Raw genomic sequence first — 23,603 nt, 5'->3', positions numbered from 1 at the left:
GACAGAGCAATTTTGACTCTGGGAAAGGCTGGCTGCCTTAATTTCACACAATTGTGTTATTTTACAGGGAGACCAGTGCTTATGTTTCAAGTATTGCCACAGCCAATATGCATCGCTTTCCAAGGTGGGTGCCAAGGTGTTGTCTTTACCAATGTTTGCGCGTAAAGTATGGTTTACAAAAACTAAAATAAAAACAGAAAAGCAAACAAATTTCTTATGGTATCTCCAAACCCCGGATTCCTTTAAAGATGTTCCACCTTAATAAATGGCATGGTATATGTTCAAATTCGTTTCACTCAAAACTCTGAACAGAATTTTAAAAGAATAAGGAAGTGCCAGAATGTAAGGGGAAACACTTGCCAAGGCATGATTTACTTTCCTCAGGATTCAGTCATTTGGTCATCTGCAGTAGCAAATGGAGCAGATTGCTGAGCCTCCAAAGAAAAGTGTGATGCCACGTACACTTTGTGTTTTATACTTCTGTTGAGTAGGTGTGGCAAATTTCCCTATTCCCCAAACCCATAAAAGTTTTTTGTGCTAAAGCACATGCTTTCATGCAATATGTGTAATGCTGAAGATAAAACAAAAACAACCCTCAAAGTCTGCTGTTCAGCAAAAATACCCCTAGTCCTGTGTTTTTCCAGACAATATGGGAGAGGTAAGGAGCAACAGCATGGAAGGGATGAGTATTTGAGGGAGCAACACTCATGGAAGAGTCAGAAAAATACACACACACGGAATACTAAATGAAAAAAGTAGTTCCCTAAATTTGAGCTTTGGAAGCATACAAGCCAACTAATCAAAAGGAACATAAAGAGGCTATGCTTCGGGGAGGGACACACAAAAGAAGAGGAGAGCAAGTCATTGAACAAGAAGCAAGCTAGTGAAACTGAAGAGGCAACCAGTGGCAACCAAATTATGGGCTGTCAACCCCCTGTATTTTCACAACAGGTCTTTTGCAGCCCAACAGATTGCGTTGTCTGGTAGGCAAAACCGAAAAAAGGACAGAACAGCTTTGTTGCTTCAAAAGATCATTTTGGTTCACATTTCATTCTACATTTAAAGAAAAAAAGAAAACGATAATGAAGATAGGCTTTGGAAAGCTATAACAACAATTTTAAAAGGTAACAAAGGACCCCACATAAAGGCAGATATACTTTAAAGTTTGTAAACATTAATAAACATGCCATGATGGAGCAACACTGAATTAGTAGCTGAACATTTTAATTTAGTTTTTTTCAAAATCGCGTACTTTACTTCTCAAAGTTAAAGGCACAGAAAAAAGCGGACCACCATACGCTCTTGAATGATTTATGTTTAAAAGTAATGGATAACATTTAGAGATTTACATGTGATTGTAGTTTAACAAAGTTAGAATGACAGTGCCCAAATAAAATATAGGTTTTCAAAGAAACTGCAGACACGTCAATAAAAATAAAGAATTGCTCTCAAATATTTTTACATTGATTTTTAAACAAATTAAATCATTGCTTCATTGTAATGTATCTCACAAACTCCTGTATATTAAAGAATATGTTAAGATCTTCCAAGTAACAACATGTTTTAAGTGGGATCCATCGCAATTGAAAGAAAGTAGTCCAGTTAATGCACTCCCACTGGGTGCAATCCAGATGTAGGAGGGCCCAACTACTGCAAAGGAATTTTATAAATTCTGCTTTTGCTCCCAGAAAAGAAGATCACACTTCATTGGGGAGAGCAGTGAGAAAACGACATTAAGGCCACAAGTGGAATCAGTGGGCAAAGGCTTAGAAATTGCAAATAATGATACACTAGCATTGCAGGTTGTTTACTTGTCACTAGTCAACTGCTCAGTAAATGTACGTTTCTGTAGATTATAACCTCAGATAAACTAGGGCAGCAGCAATGTTGAAAGGGCTGGAAAGATCTTGCTATGTTATTTTGTTTATTCACCTAGGCCTTGTTGATAAGCCCTTATCCACAAATCTCATCACCTGGCCCATAAATAACATATCCATGCAAATAGCATCGCTAATTCCATATGTGATTAATACATAACATGACGCTCTCTAAATATATTACAGTTGTTTATGAAGCAACTAAATTCCGGTGAAACATTTCTAATGTAAAATGCGTCCGCAGTCGAAAAAGTCTCATCTCATTCATAGCCCTGTACAATGCTGCTTGAGCAATACCTAACAAGACAGCACTGTAAAGAAGCCGAAAGCAATGAGAAAGAATCCAAATGTTTTTACTTTACCGGTTGCACATTGTGCAAAAGCAATGTAGGTCGATGTTTTCTGTAAGACTGCAGCAGAGAACATATTCAGTGAGTCAGCATTCAAAAGTAATAAAAACGCCACGTAAAAAGAAACTCTGCCATTCATGATAATTTTCACTTTTACTACATGCCCAAAAAAATAAAATACAAACCATAGACTTATGACACCAGAAACTGATGCCAATTTATATACACCATAACACATTTAATAGTCAATTCTAAGAATTACTGGGAATATTTAACAATTTACCTACCTTCTTTCTGGTAGAGACTCCAACTTCCTCAAGTTCTGAATATTTCCTGTAGGTCAGACTGGATCTGGAAACATTTGAGCAGTATCCATGCGCCCCGGTAGGTGGTGACCTGCTGCTCTGGTGCGGAAATGACCTGCGCAGCCCATATAGGCACCACTCCAGTGCACTAACATCAGTTGCTTTTAAGGCTGTCCATGCACCCAGAGGCAAGGCCCCAACAAGTTGGCTTTGACCAGTCTGCAGATTGCTAGATTTGGGATCTTATTAGTGAATATGGTTCAATTTCACAAAACAGAAATTATGTAAAGGGTGAGGAACCTGCAGCTGGATCGAGTCTCTGCAAGAAAGAGCATTACCGATAGTAACCTGTTCTTCTTGTAGAGACTTCTAAGAGCAGATGCTTCATCTTTTTAACAGATATCAGAGAGGCACCAATTAGGAGGTGGGTCTGTAAATTGGTTAAAGCTAATAAGTCCTGCAGGACTGAACAGGCAAAATGTTTCTCTCTATGAACCTGGCTATCCAGACGGTACTGCCTTGTGAACGTACAAAGTGACGCCCACACAGCATCTGGAACATGTCCAGGGCAGGAACTCTGCATGCAAATGTAGTGGTAGCTGCTTTGGCCCTGGTGGAATGAGCACATAATCCTACCACGAAGGGAGACAGGGAGAATTGTGGTGGTCCAGTGTACAGTCTCCCAAAGCATACATATATAAACTTATCAAGTACACTGTTTAGAAGTGTGAGCTGTCTCAAAATGTATTTATAGAGGCTACCCAAGTGACCTAAAGCATTTGCTTAGAAGGAGCATATGCCCTCATTCACCAATTTGGTGGCATACTTCATCATCGGGCACTGCTCCTCGATTGACCGGCGCTGCAATGCCAATGGGCCCCTCAGGGGGGTTCTTTGCCAGAGATCCTTTGTGAATATGCTGTGCATTTCAAGTCTGTATTATGGCTTGAGTGTGAAGAAAGTGTAAAGGATTGGGAAAGTGGATTATGATTGGATATAGGTGCCTACACCATGACCTTACTCAAGGTTGTTGGGATCTATGCCATGATTAAGAACAAACGCAGGATTAGGTCCTCATTATAACCCTGGAGGTCTCAAGTCAGGCAGGGCCGTGGTGGCGGTCTCACTGCCGAAGGGCCGATATTGAAGACCGCCAAATTACAAGTTCGGCCTAAGCCATACCGCCGATACTCTGCCTGTCCCGCTGCTTTTCTGCGGTTCGCCGGGCTGGAAGTGAGTACCTCCAGCACGGCAGATGCCGTAATACCGCTAGAAGTATTATGACACAGGAGACCGGCAGCATTTTTCTGGTGATCGCACCACCAGAAAAAACTGGCAGTCTTGCATCCTGGCGACAGCAATAAATATTCCTGTCGCCAGGATACACTTGCACACACGTCCACATACCCGCACACATGCTCCCACACACAAACACACCCACAAGCACTTGTGCCATACACCCATATTCACACTAACATACATACACATACACCACACTCACGCATGCATTCACACCCCCTCTCCCAGCGCATAAATACATTCACACACCCCTCCCTCCTGCACTGCATACACAAACTCACCCTCTCTCCTCATTCACTCACACAAACATGGACCCCTTCCGCTGTCCACTCACAAACTCACCCCCTCCCCGTCCACTTACATACACATGCACACGAATACACGAACACACCCCTTCCATCTGCTCAATCGCACTCACACACTCAATCGCCCACACCTACATACAAGCACTATAGCACTCATCCCCTCCCCATCCACACTCACTCACCCCCATCCACACTCACTCACACATTCCTCTCACCACATTCACACTCACACCCCGCACCCCATCCACAATCACTCACACATGAATACACAGACCCCAAAACACCCCCCGCATTCACAACATTCACACATGCAGACACGCACACACACACACACACACACACACACACACACACACACACCCCTCCCCCCCTCCGCCTCCCATGTCGGACGATCCACTTACCTCGTCCATCGAGGAGGTCGTCCGGGAGGGAATGGGTCCCAGCGCATCAGGATACCGCCACACCGTATTATGGGTCGTAATACGGCATGCGGAATCCTTTTGGGGTGCCGGCAGAGGAACTGCCACTTCACTGCTGACCACCAGCACGACTGGTGTCAGAATTCCACCCGATTTTGGATGGAATTCTGAAACCAGTTGTAATAGGACGGTCGTAAAACCATCAGGACTGTCAGTCTTTCAGCGCCCATGGCTTTTGCGGTCTTACGAAAAGACTGCCAAAGTCGTAATGAGTGCCTAACACTGGAATCAATGATCTCCGAGTCCCTATCAAGCAGTCTGCATGTATGCTTCCTACACTATCAGACAAAAGCCTACATGTTTCACACACTCATCAGTCCCTCTGGGTCTATTGGTGTTTCGTCAGGACCAAACAAAAAGAACCTAACCCCTGCTTGAAAGAGATTGAGATGGCTCTAATGACTGATATGCCTAATATTAAGGTTTCTTACACTGACATGTCTATGGACTTCCTCTGCTGATGACCTGCGGCAGGAAAAAAATATGTTATGTCAGTTAGTATGATGAAGCAAATTAATTGTCTGTGGTGTTGGTGTCATCATGCACACGCTAGTGGGCCAATACGTGGTGACAAGGCATGCCATGGGGAAGAGTGCATCTAAAAACATTCTTACCCTCCCTCAATAAAGATAGGGCCCCTAAAGGTTGGGTGGATTGTGCAGCCGCTACAATTCTTGTGGTGCAAATGTACATAACTGTCATTGTATGATATGTAGTAGAGATGTTGCAAAGACAAACAAACATTGAAAGCAAAAGGGCCAAAGCACTGAGGATCAGTTTTCCATATTGACGTCATTGGTATGCAGGTACAGCGAACTCATGAGTGAGCCAAGAAGGAGACTGCAAGCTGAGTCCCACATACATTTGCGGAAGAGACCTAGCACCATTTCCAGTGCAACTGACACTTATGATGCACTAGGCGTCAATGACGGAGTTCATCCATCCTGACATTCAAAGATCCTGCCAAGTAGTTCACCACCAGGGAACTCCCTTAATGGTCCAGTCATTTCCAGAGGCATCCTATCCCCTGGCACAGTGACCACGACCCCACTCCACCCTGCTTGTTGCAATACCACACGGCAGTGGTACTCTCTGTAAGCACTGTACCAGCCTTCCCTTTCAAGGCCAAGATGATGGCCCTCAGCTTCAAGAGGTTGATATGGAACAGGGACTCTTCCAGATCGTTCATCTTCATCTCTCCCAGGCAGCCGCCCCAGCCCAGAAGTGAGGCATTGGCTACCACTGTCAGCTCTGCGTAGGATAGGTCGAGGGGCCTGCTCCTGACATAGCTACGGTCAAGCAACCACCCGTGCATGTTTTTATAGTCTCTTCTGAAATCTGTACATGGCCAAAACAGTCCCTTGATGTTGGGCCTACTGAAACTTCAAATCCCAGTTCAGAGCCAACATAAGATACCTGGTGTGCTTGTCTAGCAGGACACCATCAGTCCCAGCAGACCTCAATGAAATCCAGGACAGAGACTGACAGATCGGAATAATAGCCTGAATGTTTCGGATTGCTCATTTCCCTGGGAAAGGCACGAAATCAAACTGTTTACAAAATGGCTCAGATGAAGGGCTGACTGGTGCGGTGTCTCTTTTGTGGCAGGTGGCTGCCACAGCCACAAAAGAGCTGGGTACCTTGCTGAGGTTAAAGTGGCAGCAGCTGTCTCTACATGGTATGTCTGCCAAAGCAACAAAAGGAGAAAAAAGATTGATGTGGTTGGCGTGGTGGAAAACTCAAGGAGCGTGCTGTGACCCTTCTCTGTCTGAACCCTTTAAAGAGCGGAGTCTGCCTTGTCCCCAAAAAGAGGAGTCCTGTCAAGGGGAATGCCCATAAGGGATGACTGGACATTGTCTAAAAAGCCTGTTGATGGCAGCCAGGCATGGTGACAAATAGAAACGCTAATGTCAGTTGCTCACTCAATGGGATCAATGGTGTCCAGCTGCAGCGGATCGTAAATAGGGCCTCACAGCCATCCGGAATGGCCCGGGTCAGTATAGGATGAAAGTTTCCCAGTATCCCTGGGAACATGTAACTAACCTAATCCCAGAGGGCATGGGAATATCAACCCAGGAGGCAACTAGCAATAATGGACCCGACAAAACTGGTAGAGGAAAATACCCTTTTTCAGAAGGTCTCCACTCTTTTGGACTCCCTTCCCTGCTGAGAGGTTGAGGAAGGTTGTGAGGGTTTGCCGACCAGTAGAAAATTGCATCACCAAGTTCTCAGGAGAGGGGTGCTGAAACAAAAAAATGGGTCACCTGGAGTATGGTGGTGGTGTCTTGCAATTTGGTGATTTACTATGGGGCCACAAGAAGATTTCCTCATGGTAGTATTGGCCAATTTCATCACCTGCATCGTAGCCATTATTAGAATCCGTTTCAAACACTGAATGTAACGTGTGGGAGCTGTCTTGAAAAAGAGGGACAATTAACCGGGTCTGAGGCAGAAGTCTGATTTATAAGTAACCAATTGTGGCCTTGGCCGTAGCTGTGCTGACTCGGAGAACACAATGGGCACCTCATCCTCCTGTGCTAATGAAGTTGCCATTAGCATTGATGTTTCAAGAACCGTCGTGGGTTGTGGCACCAAATTCAGCACAGGTGCAGAAGGCCAAGTGATGGGTTTGGAGGGTTTAACTGGTGCCTAGGGCGAACCTGCCAGAGGTATCCCAAGTGGAGGGCCTCTCTGCTCCACAGGGTCCCACAGGAGCACCAGAGAGAGTTGGAAGGTCCCTGAAGAGTCAAAGTATGGGCTTGTGAAACTCTGGGATCTGTCCTGGTGTCCTAGAAGGCCCTGGAAAGCAAGGTTGTGACATGGCAAGTAGAGGGATGAGCTCTGACATCAACTGACTTTGGAAGCACAATCGAGAGGCATGGAGACCCCAAAGCCTTCTCAGGTGTACAAAAGTGGCAATAAAGTGAGGAGTCCCACTTGGATTTTTTTTAAATGTTTTTTCTTCAACTCACCCAAAGCTTTGGACCGCGATGATGAGTGACCTCTGGAACAACTCCTGCAACTTCTAGACCATCCTTACAGGGTTTAATCATATTGTCTAGGAATATGACATCTCTCTTGCACACTGTATACATTAAGGCAGAAAAACAGTCTTAAAGAGATGAAAAGGAGCTTTGGATCTGTGTCTGGTGGTGTGGAAAGAAAGGAACTGATGTCAGTGCACAAGAGTGGTGCCTATATGGGCTCCACAGCGAATTTGCAAAGTGGAACGCCGCCAGTGCTGAGCTGCACAGCACCACCTCCTCGCACGCAAAAGTATTACTCAAAAAGATTCCAGATACAGTCTACAGCCTGGGAAATATTCAAAGGGTGAGGAATCTGCAATTAGAAGTCTCTATCACAAATCGAAAAAAATAGCAACATGCTAACATTTTTAGCAAGAGATGTGAAACATCTCAATTAAGTAAAGAATTTATGCCCAAATATACATACGTTTTCAAAAGAATTGTATACGACAAAAACAATGGAATGCACATTTTCTACGTTTTAATCATATGCAAAGTACTGAATGCCCTATTAATTGTGTGTAGTCTTAGCTTAATAATTGTATCCTCCTACATCAAGACAAACAAGGGTAAACATACAAGGTGATCTACTTGGGCATAAGATGACCAACCGCTGGTTACATGTCAAGTAACTGGCCAATTACAAAAATAAAACAATTTCCAAAAAATGATTTAAACATATTTAATGTAATGTGGCCCCAAACTCCCTCAATTGCTCCTTTAAAACAAGGCTCCCTATCCCAAAGAAATTAACGATTCATAGCGATGATACTGATCGGCTATGTATCCAAGTACGAATGAAGGAATGCGTTACCTGAGTGAGGTTCAGCTTAAATGTTTTCAATGTGAAAAGAATTAAAAAATAATATGATTAAGAAAATATGTTTGGAGACTGGCACAATAATTTATTTACAAATTAAATTTGAAAAAGACGACACCAAGAAAAATTAACCAATCGCCATCTTCAAACCAGAATCTCGATGAAGTTCAATGCATATTTTAAGGATTACTGCGCCTTGATCAAAGTAAAACGTTAGCATGACATTTCACTTTTGCACAAAATCTGCATGAATGTGATTAAAGCTTCCGGTACATAAAGACAGAGTAAAGGACGAGTAAAATGCTTGGATTTCAGGTGTCTTTCGTGTGAGAGACCTTTCATCATACAATGATGAGTAGAGACTCCGTTCCCCTCACCTGGCCTGTCATGGCATCATTTTTTTTTTTTTATTATTTTTTTTTAAAACAATGGTACCTCGTATATAGGACAACTTTGTAGTAAATCAAGTAGCATTCTTTCGAGTTATTATTTACAAATCTGGCATGGCTTACACTCTTGTATTTGGGAAATCTACAGGCCAATTAAACACTGCCATTAAATTTCCTGTTTCTGGACAGGCTCAGTACAAAGCTGTCTTACACCTAATTAAGTGCTGCTTAGACTGCAGGGGCATTATTCATATTCATGTTAAATGTCCCTCTGTATATTAATCAAACGTACAGTGATATACTAAACTGGGCGACCACCATGGCTGAACACCATGGACTTTTGAAACTTGGTCTTAAAGTAGTCAATATTATTACTCTGTAACTAATTACATACAGGTAGAGTGTACTGACCAAACATCTTCACAGTTATGTTTAGTCGGAGATGTGGACACACTTTTATAACAGTTTTGTACGGGGCCTAATTTATAAAAAGTGTCTGAGCTGAAAGGGTTAAACCAGGGCAACGTTTTAGTGCTCACAAATTCCAGCGAGACCCTCAAACTAAGCCTGTGCTTCATGGTTTTGGCATACATAGTCAAATCATGCACCCCCCCTTACACCACTCCTCATCCATCCAAGGATAATTCTGTAGTTTGCCAGCACTATCTCTAAGTAATTATACTTCAAAGTGTGACTGCCTCCGTCACTGCAAAGTCAATATCACTGTTGTTCGGCTGAAATGTTTTTCCCTAGGATTGCATTAATGTCCTGCGTCACTGTGCTGCTGCAACCTCAATCCGGTAGCATGAAGATGGTTTTCGCTTACGAATACTTATAGCATGCCAGTACATATTATAAAATAAGTGACATCTTATGGGGGGTAATTTAGGTCCTGGTGATAAACCTGTAATATATCAACTGGAGCATTGGTTTAAGAAATGGTTTGTATGAAGCAGATATGATGCCTGTAATTGGCAGTCTAGTATTGCAGTCCATCTTAGTTAAATATTCACTATTAGTTTACAGCATATACCCTCTTGCTCATATGCATGGTTTTTGATGGTGTTTTACTGGTACGGTTCTTTCTAACGTTCTGGGCTGCCCTCAATTATTATACATATAATTTACTTCAACCTCAATGACTGATCTACTTTGGCCTCATCTTCCAAAAACAGTCAGGTTACAATATTTAAAGAAGAGGTCCCTGTGTGCAACCCACTAAATAGAGAGCTTGGTACCTGCTACGTGAGAATAAAGTGAAGAATGTATAGTTGTATGTTCAGGTTTTAATGGCTTATTGTGTGGCGCCCTGACAGAGTGCTTTCCTAAACCTTAGTCATTCAAGCTGCAGGGTCATCAACACAACACTCCCAAGATCTGGCGATGCTTTTAGATTTTGTGTGCCATCTTTAAGTGAAAACATGCATATTATATACATTTTCTCTACACAATTTGTAATGAGCTTAAGACTGGCTGCAAAAAGATCCAAAGACTTAAGGCACATATAGCTCTCCTCTGGCAACTGGTCAAGTCAGTGTGCCAATCTTCATTCTTACTATTCAACATTTCTAGACCTTTTGAGGTACCATCATTTTACATGTTGAAAGCTTTACAGCTAAATATGACTGCTATGGGAAACAATGTACACTAAAATGTGGGTACCATATTCAATGGTATACAGGCCAAATTATCCTCCAAAGAAATGGGGATTCATAGATATTTCTGTTCGTCCCAAATGGGTTCTATATTGCATACATTATATAACAAATTGCATAATAAATAATTATGTACAGTACCGGGGTATCCTCTGAAACAGTAGCTTCGATAGTCAGACAACATTCATCAAAATGGCTTCAAAATTTAAAATCCGAATATCTTGCCAGATTGGGCCACAAAATCCAGTATCATTGGCAGAGATATTTGCATACACCAGATCGTCATCTCCATATAATTAGGAGTGGGAATATTTTACATAATTTGCTGAAGCAGAATTATGTGAACAGCATACCCCTCCATTTAGCTAAATTTACTTGGTGCAAAATGTACTCTTGCAAATAAAAGAAAATGGATCTAAATGCAACAGAACAGAAAGAGCAGTTGCCACTCGCACTCTGTGTCTGTGCTCTAGCGCTAGCTGTTTTTCCTCAATTCACTCTAAATTATGCGAGAGGGCGTAATCATGTAATTTTCGGTAATTTCACTACAGAGGAGTAACGTGAAATTATTGCAGCGTAAATAGAATTTCGCCCAGGCCCATATATAATGACATTATCGCTCCAACAGTGGACACCCCAATCACACATTCCTTTCTGACAGCTAGAGTAAATAATTCAAGGAAAATGGGCTGCAGTACTGTTCCTCCCTGCAATCTGAAATAGCATTTTAAGTGTACTTCTACACAATCTGGTTGTGTACCCTAAAATGGCAATTCTCCTTAACGTTTTATCGTAGCCCAGGTGGTGCTGTAATTGCGCATACATCAAGACAACCTAAGCAAATACTTTATTTGCATCTTATACGGTCTTCGTTGCCACATGGTCACCAACCGAGCTGAGATGATATTGTATTCTATATGGTCTTTGTTGCCACGTGTTCACCCACCCAGCCGAGATGATGCAGAGGATATCGCATTTCTTATTAGGCCTGCAGAGTAAGTGTGGCTCCGAAGACTGAGGTTAAAATGCTCAGCATAATTCCTCCCAAACTGATAGCTCCAAACTGTATTAAGCCTGGGTGGCTTGCAGAATCAGTGTTTTCTTCGCTTGTGACACATAGAGCCCAGGTTTGGCGTAAATACTGATTACAGACCCATTTATGCTGCTATAAATTTTCTCTTTGACTGACTGCTAAATAAATATCTTTTCAGAAACGCAATGTAGATTCAGATACCTAAAGAAAGATATGATTCCACTGATATTTCCTTTGCAACACCAGCAAACACCGCACACAAAAACAAAATAGCCGCAACCAATACACAGGTTACAAAACCTAAAAAAGTAATCGAAGCTAAATTAAAGACCAAAATACTGACTTTTCCCAAATTAGTTTTCATTTCAAGGAACTCATACTTTTTGCAGATGAAACACAGTGTTAGATTCAGCTAAAGGTGCCAAATCATTCAAAGTGCAAGGAGAAAACGCAGTGGCAAATCAATGGGTTTGACTTTAGTTATGTGCATGAAAGTGGTGTAAAACAGAGGGACATAAGCATACATACAGAGCAACAACCTTACAAATAGCCATGCACGCACTGGACCAAACTGGCCATTCTGTCACTCTGGCATTTCAAGCCAGAGTGATTCTTTAAGAGCAGAATAGACTGTTTTGGCCCACCCATGCCCCCTCCAATCCTCTCTCCATCTCAGGGAGCGTGATTTTGCCACGACTGATTTTTTTTTTTTTTCAGTCGGCCACTGTATACACAAAGATCAAAACACATTCTGACAGTCTGATGAGAGAGAGCAAGCCATGTAGACAAACATCCAGATTAGGTATGTACAGAAACAGTTGAAATGCTGGATTCATATACGAATATGTGGGTGGAAAGACGAATGCACAAAAGAATCAGCAAACCAAAAGGTTTGGGAACAAAGATGCACACACCGACTGGGAAATCGGGTAAAAGTAAACTTTAAAAAGCACATTTCATGATTCCAGTATTGACACTTCCACTTTTTGCTTTGCTGACTTCATGGGAATGAATGGGGTTCGCAGACTAAACCGCTGCTACTGGATAAATTGCGACAGAAATTGAAAGGATCAAATTAACGTTATTTTAGCTTTTGAGCAAAAACTTCCGCCTGAGAAAACAAGCAGCTTCACAATTCTATATTTCCTGTGACAAATTCAAGAAGTGAAAATATCCACCAAATAGTCTGAAGGAGACGGACATCGAGGGGAAAACATCAAAACTTTCAGCTATCATTCCCAATCTGTACACAGCTGGGAAAAAGACTTTCCAAAGATAAAAACACAAATAGGATAGAAACAGATTTACTTCCTAGGTGCTTGAGGAAACTCCATAATATTAGTGCACACACAAATCCAGAAATTGCCCAGCCCTCAATCAGAATGCGTACAACATAATATACAATATATAACGTTATTCTTCTTGTGTATTAAATGATTAATCATGTTTACACTCAAATTGAGGGGGGATAAAGATTAGGGGGTTTCTTCAAGGACTGCCTCCCATTTGGAGTATCAAAATTGTGAATAACTTACTTCATTGACTGCACACATCCGGGCTATTGATCCAATGTTATTGGTAATAGTCACTAAGGTGGCACGAGCTAGGTCTTCTTTGCTGACAGATTCTCGTTTGTCTTTGTAAATCATGTTCCCAAAACTGGAGAGAAACACAATTGGAAATTGAGAGTTCATTAAATTAACATTTTCTCAGAAATTAACAGTTTTCATTACTAAAAGGTTCCTGTAAAAAAAAAAAAAAAGATACTGCCTTTCCTCTATAGTTAAAAAGAATGAAATGAAATGTCGATTTATATAGCGCGGCTTATCACCCGTCAGGGACTCAAGGCCCTGTATGCGGGCATGGGGAGATTACGTGATTTGCCCAGAATCACAGGACGTTGCACCGATGCCGAGGCTCGATCCCGGGTCTCCAGCTCCCAAGGGGTCGCTTCGGCCCCTGCACTACATCCTCTCAGACTCAAACTGTAGATCAGACGTGTTTGTTACGTGACAAAAAGACAACTCAAATGCCTCTCCATTGTGAAACTTGCAACTCACTATTTGGTGATATACACAAGGTATAAGAATACTTCTTCATAACAAATCTCAATGCCCTTGCCAAATAAAAATAATAGCTATCCCCCCCCAAAGTGAGAATAACACTAGCGGCCGAGTACATCCCTATATTGCAAGAATAGTAAGTTCAAACAAATTAATCAGTAACCCTTCGATCTTCCTTACTCTTAAGCCTCATCAACTATACGGGACTAATGGGTCCTATATAGGGGGAATTAGTATACGTTTACCTTGTTTCAGACAGGACGTTTCCATTTAGTGACATGTAGACAGATATGAGGGGACGACCAAACGTGGAGGAAATGGGGGTATGCTGTAAGTGGGGGTTTCTGGGCAGCTGTGGGGTCAAAGGTATTTACGGGCTAATGGAGGAATGAAGTAAAATGAGTACATTAGGGTTAGAATGACAGCTGTGTGGTCTGCAGTGGTACTGAGCCGATGAAGTAGGGTACAGGAGTAAATGGGATTTGCAAAGAAGCTATGACATTCCCACTATGCAGGGGTGATCAAAAAGAAAAAGAATGAGAGGTGCTATGACCCAGCCACGAGATTGTAGAGCTTTACGGATGGGCCTCAGTACATAAAAAACACTGGTGGCTTGCTAAAGGTAAATTCAGAAAAAAGTGGTGCTTTATATTACCAGGACGGTTTGAACCTCAAAGCCCACATGGTTAAATTTGGAAAATACATGAAGATATGCAGCATAACTCGAAAACGTATTAAAAAAAAATCATTTTGGGACAAACGACATCAAGCTTGCATGATCATATGCACTCTTTAGTGCTGTATGAAGCTAACATTTCTGTTCACCAGCAAAGCTCAACCACCACGGATTTCACCCTGTAGAACTGTTTTGCCTAGAGCTTCTTCAAGGTTCTTTTTTCTGTCACTTTTGAAGAAAGAAAGATGTACTTGCACTGCACAACTCCATAGGGTACTGAGACAGCTGACAATACAGAGCGCCAGACAGGACGAGATGTGTTTCTTTATTTTCTCTTTGATGAGTAACTGAGACAACACTTCCCACATCCCGACTCAAGTCGAAAAATAATGACACAATAAACGGCCTTATGAATTTTTTTCAATGGTACAATTTCTCCTTGTATTTCCAAGAGTAATGCTTGCAAAGGCCGTCTGGAGGCACAAAATGGGCAGCAGTAAGGCATAATACTGTACTGGGGCGGAGTTGAGGGGACTCAGATAAAAGGTGTGTGTAACATACAACACAGTGCATGATGTGTCAAATACGCAGAAAACACGTTTTTTTGGACAGAGGGGTGAAAAGTGTGGCACATACCATAAATGCGTTTTGTTTTTATGGGGTTACAAAGTGGGTGTTCTCCAATTGACATGTGCATATCCACAGCTTCGCACCCATAATGAAAATCACTACATAAAGGAATGAGGTGGTTGTGGGCAGTTGACAACCATGGGAAACGTATTTTATGCTACTTCAGAAAGGTGATGCAGCCATTAGGAGACTAATAAAAACTATACATTTAAACTACAGTCATATTTTTAATATCTTGGGTTAACTTGACTGAAAAATGCAATGAAAGCCAATGCAGTTTTCTTGCAGTTTTATGGGATCTTGACTAACGCTTCCTTTTAAAAGGGAAGATAATTGTTCCTAGGGTAACCAACTTGACTGCACTGTACGAATTATCTATAGCACTTCAACAGCTTGCAAATACAGTTCCTTAACTACCACTGCATGCCTCTGTGTGGTATTCTAATCATTTTCCATCAGATTCTTTCAGGGTAGTAAAAATGACACCTGTAATTACAGGTTCATTTTTTTATGACTGTTTATTTGCCTTTTATATAAATACAGGATCCCGCCCTTACAGGCACCAAGACAGCAAAAGTGTTAAACAGCAGGACATAACCACAGAAGTCCAACCAATTATTATACCTATAGTCCGGTCTACCAATCCAAACATGCAACATTATCTTTTACATACTGATGTCCCGGGCTTCCCAGTAATGCATATATTAAAAAGCATAATAAGCTTCCCAGGGGCCTACACCTTTGTGAATTTTCTTGGACAGCCACGAGCCTTGTAAGTCACCCTCTCGGCCAACATGTAGAGATCAATCCCAGCTCTCCATTCTGTCAATGTGGGGGGGGGGGGGAGGTTTTCAGGTATTCCCAGTGCCGTGCCAAATCTCTCTTGACAATTACCAGTCACAGGCTACAAAAGAGGAGTTTAGGGCGAGGCAGGTCTACTACCGTCAAAATGCCTAATAACACATAGCATGGCTAGGATGAAAGTTGGATGTTGAGTACCGCCCCAAATTCTTCTACGATACTAGACCAGTATGTATGAATATGTGTGCATGTCCATAACACATGTGCATAAAGTTACCAGTGTCAGCCATGCAGCTCACGCAGGTGTGAGATAGGACCCTCCCCATTTTGCGGAGTCTTACTCTGTTGTAGTAGGTTCTATGCCAATTTAAACTGTATTAATTGCAATCTGATACGTATAGCCACTTCGCATGGGTGAATGAGGACATTCTCCCAATCAGTGTGTCTAGGGAACCCAGGTCCTCCTTCCACTTCTCTCTCAAGCGCCACAAGCACCGCAGTGTGTCCAGCAAGTTGTTATTCAATGTCTTGTAAGTCTATGAGATTGCTTTCTCAGCTATTTGGCCCATAAGGAGCCTCCCTTCCAGTGAGGCGTATTTCCCAGGAGGTCCGATATATCGGAGTGTTCTGCCTGTCAAGCATTTTTTAATCTAACGTAGTGGTATCAATGCATCTGTGTGAGGTGATATTCTTCCCGTAGAGTGGCAAAGGTCTTCAATGCTCCCTTGTGTATGAGGTCCCCTAGCTTGGAGATACCTATTGTATCCCATGACTAAAAGCACCGGAGTTTCCCTAGCTCTCTCATATTAGGTACCGCCCCACAACGGGATCTCCCGCAAGAATCACGCTTTCAAACCCATCTTTCTCACTGCTTCACCCCAGGGGTCTATCGTTAATTATTTAGGCACTAGGAGGGACTGCTGCCCTTTCCCTCCATACAAGTAATGTAAGTGCGACCTCTGTACAAATGGACTGCTCTCTAAGAAGTACGTTGGATGGTCTCCAGACGTGTGCTCCCAGTCATTAATCGATATGAGGTGTGCAGCCCAATAGTATGCTCCAACATCCGGCAACGCTATCTCCCCATTAAAGGAGTTTTGTTGAAGTGTTTGTAGAGATATTCTGGGGTGTTTAGCACCCCAGAGAAATGTGCAAATCACCTGATCTGTCTTGTCGAAGATCTCTTCAGATAGGCATACGCAAGTATTCTGGAGGGAATACAGTAGTTTCGGTAGAGAAATCATCTTGCACATTGCTGCCCTATCGAACAATGTTAATGGTAATTTTCTCCATCGTTCCGCATCTTTACGGAACTCATGTAGGACCCTCAAGACATTGCGGTCTCGACATTCATCATGGTCAAGGGAGACATAAATCCCTAGGTAAGTGAACCAGTTTTTGTCACGTCGCAAACTAATCAGGAGTTCAATCTGTTCACCATGCCCACCCCCCCACTTGATAGAGACTCGACTTGGTCCAATTCATTTTATATCCCGAATATGATCCATATTCCTCAAATGTGGTCAGAATTGAGATTTTCCTAGCCTTGGTGTCAGAAAGGCTAGATTTTATTAAAGACACGGAGGCAAGTATTATGCAGTCTTTTCTTGCTTTAATTTTGAATAGCAGCCAAGTAAAAAACTACCGTACCCAGTGAAAAACGAACTACAACAATGACATCATAGCTGACAGCCAATAGGATATCGAACACCAGTATTAATATCTTAACTGCGAGCAACAAGCCCTCTTTTCTTGATGCAAAACTAAAGAGGAGAAGTAACAAACAAAACAGCATAAAAAATAGAAACCAATGTCACAATGTCCATGCAACAATCCCGAAAATGGCGAAAGCGGAGTGCAGCCTGAGAAGAGTGGACGCTGAAGGCCGAATCCAAAGTCGGTAGGAGTTGTCCGTGTGAATCATGACGAGCCAACGCTGGAAGAGGGAGTTGGCACTGAAACAAAGATACAGGGCGGGTTAAAAAACAGTGGTGGGATAATACTCGCCTCCGTGTCTTTAATAAAATCTAGCCTTTCTGACACCAAGGCTAGGAAAATCTCAATTTTATTACAAGACCGGAGGCTCATATTATGCATGTTCAAAGCATAGCAATGACTGAATCTGAAACATGAGAAATCGGCTTACAATAAAAAGTTCTAAACGTACTTTCATTAGACCAATCTGCAGACTTGAGAATATCCTGTAAAGAGGATCCTGCCCAAAAAGCACGAGAGGCCATAGCCCCTCTAGCCGAATGGGCACCGAAAGATCCTACTTCAATGCCAGCTAGGGACATGATCCATTTAACCCAACGAGCCAGAGTAGGGGAAGAAACAGGGTTATGAGGCTTCTGAAAGGAAATAAGCAGTTGGGAGGCAGAGGATGATCTCAAATCTGCAGTACGAGTCACATAACTTTTCAAACAGAAAACAACACATAGTTTGGGTTGAGAGGGAAAAAATGGATAGTTAACACAAGCTAAATTAGTTTTAGTACGTTTCTTGATCTGAAAAGAAACACCAAGGGGGGAGAAGAAAAGGAAGTAACATCCAATGCCTTAACATCTGAGACACGTTTGATGGAGACTAGACACAAAAGCATGGTTAACTTGGCCGAAAGCTGTTTGAGAGAGAGCAAATCATTATCTGGCCAAGTGGTGAGAAATCGTAATACCAGATTAACGTCCCACATGACATTATATTTAGGAGATGGTGGAAAAACGTATCTTACTCCCTTTAATAATTGGCAGATGAGAGGATGTTCACCAATTGGCCTGCCATCAACTCTTTGATGTTCAGCAGAGATGGCCGATCTGTAAATATTAATAGTGCGATAGGCCTTACCTTGGGAGGCTAAGGAAGCCAGGAAATTTACCACTAATACTACATTAGCTGAAAAGGGATCTGAATTCCTTCCCAAACACCTCTGCTCCAAAGGGCCCATGCGGACTTGTAGGCTCTGGAGGTACCAGGAGCCCTGGCCTGCTGGATGAGTTTAGGAGCATCCTCCGAAATTCCTGGGGTTCTCCAGGACGACCCGAAATCCTCCAGGCTATGAGGAACAAGGAACCGTTGAGAATCAAATGATGTTGTTGGCCCTGGGGATCTAAGAGGAGGTTGGGAAAGTGAGGAAGCCAGACGGGTCGATCGATTGCCAACTCCAATAGAGTTGGATACCAGGGTTGAGCCTGCCAGAAAGGGGTTACGAGTAATAAAGTGGATAGTTGTCTGCGTGCTTGAGCAAGGACTCGAGGAATGAACAGGAAGGGAGGAAAAGCATAAAGAAGGGATGACGGCCAAGTTTGAAGGAAAGCATCCGTGGCCAGAATCTGCGGATCTGGCCTCCAACTGAAATAGGAAGGAAGGTGGGAGTTGAGGCGAGAAGCGAAAAGATCTATGGACATTTCGCCAAAGATGGAAGTAAGATGCTTGAATATTGAAGGGTGCAATTGCCAATCGCTGGAATCGTGAAGATGTCTGGAATACCAGTCTGCTACCGTATTCAGCCTGCCCGGCAGAAACACTGCCTTGACCGAGATTCGACGAGGAAGATAATACTCCCAAAGATGTTTCGCCAGAGTGGAGAGAATCTTGGAGAGAATACCGCCTAGATGGTTGATATACCTGACCGCGGACAAATTGTTCATCCTTAGAAGGATGGTGCAACTTACTCTGTTTTTTGCAAAAGTGCGGATGGCAAAGGAACCTGCAAGCATCTCTAAACTGTTTATGTGCAAGAAGGACTCCTTCAGAGACCATGCGCCTCCAGTCGAGAACTGACCACATCTTGCGCCCCAAGTGGTCCGACTTGCATCAGATTTTAATACAAGATCTGGGGCGGCAGAGAAGATAGTTCTGCCATTCCAGGCGTCTAGATGTGTCAACCACCATAGAAGTTCCTCCTTGGACTCGGCGTCTAGAACCAAGGGATCCGAATAAGCGAGGCCCTTGTGAAGATGGCAGATCTTGAGCCGCTGAAGGGCGCGATAATGTAAAGGACCGGGGAAGATTGCTTGGATAGAGGAAGCCAGAAGTCCTACCAGGCGTGCCAGAGTCCTGAGGGAGATGTGAGGAAGGGATAGGGACGGACAAATCTCTTTTTTGATTAAGGATACCTTGTGTTGAGGAAGCTGAAGCACCGACTGAGTAGTGTCTATTAGAAATCTGAGAAATTCCAACTTCTGAGTCGGAATTAGGACCGACTTCTGAAAATTGATAAGGAAGCCTAGGCTGAGAAGAAGGTTCTGACAAAGCTGAAGATGGTCTAGAAGAAGACGTTTGTCTTGTGCCATCAAAAGAAAGTCGTCTAAATAAAAGGATTAGATGAACCCCGTGAGAGCGGAGAAAGGCCGCAACGGGTTTGAGAATTTTGGTGAAACACCAAGGAGCGGAAGAAAGCCAGAAAGGAAGAACTCTGAATTGATAAAAGGAGTCTAGCCACTGGAATTGAAGGAATCTCCTGTGTGAGGGATGAACTGGCACTGTGAGGTAAGCATCCTGAAGGTCTAATCTGACCAGCCAATCGTGTCGCAGCAGAATGTCCCTGAGATGGAGAATAGTTTCCATCTTGAAGTGCCGGTAAATGATAAAATTGTTGAAAGCCTTTAGGTTCAGCACTAAACGAAATTTCTGATTTTTCTTTTGGACGAGGAAGATGGTCCTGATGAAACCCAAAGGGTCGAATAGAACGGGTTCAACGCATGCTTGGAAAGGAGAGACTGGATTTCGACGCGCAGAAGCTCGGTTTGATCTTGGGAAAAAACTAGGGGAAGAGGAACACGGGATTGAATTGGGGTTTGATAAAACTCTAACAGGTACCCTTGAATGGATTGAATCACCCAGGGATCTGAAGCGAGAGAATGCCATGAATTTAGAAACACAGCCAATCTGCCTCCTACTGGAGGAAGGCCAGAACTGGAAACACTTACCGGAGGTTTGGTCTCCCCTGTTGGCGTAGCCTCTGTGACGGTAGCCTCTTGATCGACGGGGATAGAATCTTGGCTTGTATCCCGTGTAGGTCTCAAGCTGGGATTGCTGATTGTAGGAGTCTCTGTTGGCATACTGGCCTCTGATGGGGCGGCCGGCAAAGCGACTCCTACCTTTGCCGGCCCTGGCAAAAACCCGAGATGAAAAGATATTTTTCATAGAAAGTTGGGCCTTGTCCAGGGAGGCAAAGGTGGACACATATTTCCCAAGTTCTTTGATAAAAGAATCCCCAAATAGTTGGCCCTTAGCCGACGGGCCATCATCCTTGGAGGGTAAAGAAGCCAGCTGAGGATCAATTTTCAACAGGAGACTCCTCCTTTCAATAGATAGCTGAGTATTGGCGTTGCCCAACATGCAGATAGCGCGTTGCGCCCAGTTCGAGAGAATTTCAGGGTCTATAGGACTGTTATCCATTTTGGCTTCCTCCGCCAAATCAAAAATTCTGGTGAGCGGGCCCACCAAAACCAGGAGCTTGTCCTGACAACCTGACCAAGCTCTATCGACACCCTTCTTGGGATCCTTGCCAAATTTGGTAAAAAACATAAGCATATTGGGATCAATAACCGGGGTAGAAGTAATGTTATCCGGTAATGAGGGACGGGGACATTCAGATTTAAGCTTATTGCAGGTAGCTTTGTCGAGGGGATGGCGTAAAAAGAATGAGACATAGTCAGCCACATGATCAGACGGGTACCACTCCTTTGAATTTGGATGAACCATGAGGGAAGGGTCAAATACAGGGAGTGCAGAATTATTAGGCAAATGAGTATTTTGACCACATCATCCTCTTTATGCATGTTGTCTTACTCCAAGCTGTATAGGCTCGAAAGCCTACTACCAATTAAGCATATTAGGTGATGTGCATCTCTGTAATGAGAAGGGGTGTGGTCTAATGACATCAACACCCTATATCAGGTGTGCATAGTTATTAGGCAACTTCCTTTCCTTTGGCAAAATGGGTCAAAAGAAGGACTTGACAGGCTCAGAAAAGTAAAAAATAGTGAGATATCTTGCAGAGGGATGCAGCACTCTTAAAATTGCAAAGCTTCTGAAGCGTGATCATCGAACAATCAAGCGTTTCATTCAAAATAGTCAACAGGGTCGCAAGAAGCGTGTGGAAAAACCAAGGCGCAAAATAACTGCCCATGAACTGAGAAAAGTCAAGCGTGCAGCTGCCACGATGCCACTTGCCACCAGTTTGGCCATATTTCAGAGCTGCAACATCACTGGAGTGCCCAAAAGCACAAGGTGTGCAATACTCAGAGACATGGCCAAGGTAAGAAAGGCTGAAAGACGACCACCACTGAACAAGACACACAAGCTGAAACGTCAAGACTGGGACAATAAATATCTCAAGACTGATTTTCTAAGGTTTTATGGACTGATGAAATGAGAGTGAGTCTTGATGGGCCAGATGGATGGGCCCGTGGCTGGATTGGTAAAGGGCAGAGAGCTCCAGTCCGACTCAGACGCCAGCAAGGTGGAGGTGGAGTACTGGTTTGGGCTGGTATCATCAAAGATGAGCTTGTGGGGCCTTTTTGGGTTGAGGATGGAGTCAAGCTCAACTCCCAGTCCTACTGCCAGTTCCTGGAAGACACCTTCTTCAAGCAGTGGTACAGGAAGAAGTCTGCATCCTTCAAGAAAAACATGATTTTCATGCAGGACAATGCTCCATCACACGCGTCCAAGTACTCCACAGCGTGGCTGGCAAGAAAGGGTATAAAAGAAGGAAATCTAATGACATGGCCTCCTTGTTCACCTGATCTGAACCCCATTGAGAACCTGTGGTCCATCATCAAATGTGAGATTTACAAGGAGGGAAAACAGTACACCTCTCTGAACAGTGTCTGGGAGGCTGTGGTTGCTGCTGCACGCAATGTTGATGGTGAACAGATCAAAACACTGACAGAATCCATGGATGGCAGGCTTTTGAGTGTCCTTGCAAAGAAAGGTGGCTATATTGGTCACTGATTTGTTTTTGTTTTGTTTTTGAATGTCAGAAATGTATATTTGTGAATGTTGAGATGTTATATTGGTTTCACTGGTAATAATAAATAATTGAAATGGGTATATATTTTTTTTTTGGTTAAGTTGCCTAATAATTATGCACAGTAATAGTCACCTGCACACACAGATATCCCCCTAACATAGCTAAAACTAAAAACAAACTAAAAACTACTTCCAAAAATATTCAGCTTTGATATTAATGAGTTTTTTGGGTTCATTGAGAACATGGTTGTTGTTCAATAATAACATTAATCCTCAAAAATACAACTTGCCTAATAATTCTGCACTCCCTGTAATGGTTTGCCAGCATGGTCAACTAACACATGCGACACAGGGTGAACGTCACCACCATCACCAGGAGAAATTTTACGCCTTTTCTCCAGAGGCCCACACAAGAATGGATCCGAAGATCCGTCCATATCATCAGTATGACTAGGAGAGTCATCATCGTCATCATCAGTGTCTCTCAACTGTGTAATATGAACCGGAGAGGGAGGGGGACCTGATTTAAATACCTCTCGGGTGGAAGGACCAGAAGAAACGCCTTTGGACGGCACCGGGAGGGTAGCCGCACGTTTCTTGCCTTTGTTAGAAGGCACCTTAGAAGACATAATCTTGGAAAAAGAGTCTTCAAAATTTTTTGTTATGTCAGACATGGAAACAGCCACTGCCTGCTGGACAGAATCTTTGATAAAGGATTTCAAATTCTCTTGAAAGACTTGGGAATCTTCTTCCTCAGTCATTGTGGCCACAAAAGTCAATAAAAATATATTAAATTTAGAAAAAATAAAGGTATTAAAATATTAATCTTGAATTTAGAGAAGGAACTGGTAAAACAGGGGTTAAATGTGAGGAAAAAGAGAGAGGGAGTGGCCAAAGGGGCAGGACCAGGAAATAGGGGC

General features: G+C 43.0%; 1 protein-coding gene across 2 annotated transcripts in view; it reads right to left on the bottom strand.

The window, feature by feature from the left end:
• The window catches only part of PANK3 (pantothenate kinase 3), a 74,097-nt gene that overhangs the window by 10,070 nt on the left and 40,424 nt on the right, over positions 1-23,603 (bottom strand). The window contains exon 5 of one of the 2 annotated variants that reach the window (XM_069199344.1): positions 13,074-13,197. In XM_069199344.1, the coding sequence (XP_069055445.1) occupies positions 13,074-13,197 (124 nt within the window). Of the gene's footprint in view, positions 1-13,073; positions 13,198-17,453; positions 17,664-23,603 lie in introns of those variants that run through there. The other variant, XM_069199345.1, reaches the window with a different exon arrangement.

Source organism: Pleurodeles waltl, chromosome 7 (genome assembly GCF_031143425.1).
Source record: "Pleurodeles waltl isolate 20211129_DDA chromosome 7, aPleWal1.hap1.20221129, whole genome shotgun sequence".
Lineage (NCBI taxonomy): Eukaryota > Metazoa > Chordata > Amphibia > Caudata > Salamandridae > Pleurodeles > Pleurodeles waltl.
The sequence above is the reverse complement of the archived record's forward strand: the minus strand, read 5'-3'. Positions and strand labels throughout refer to the sequence as shown.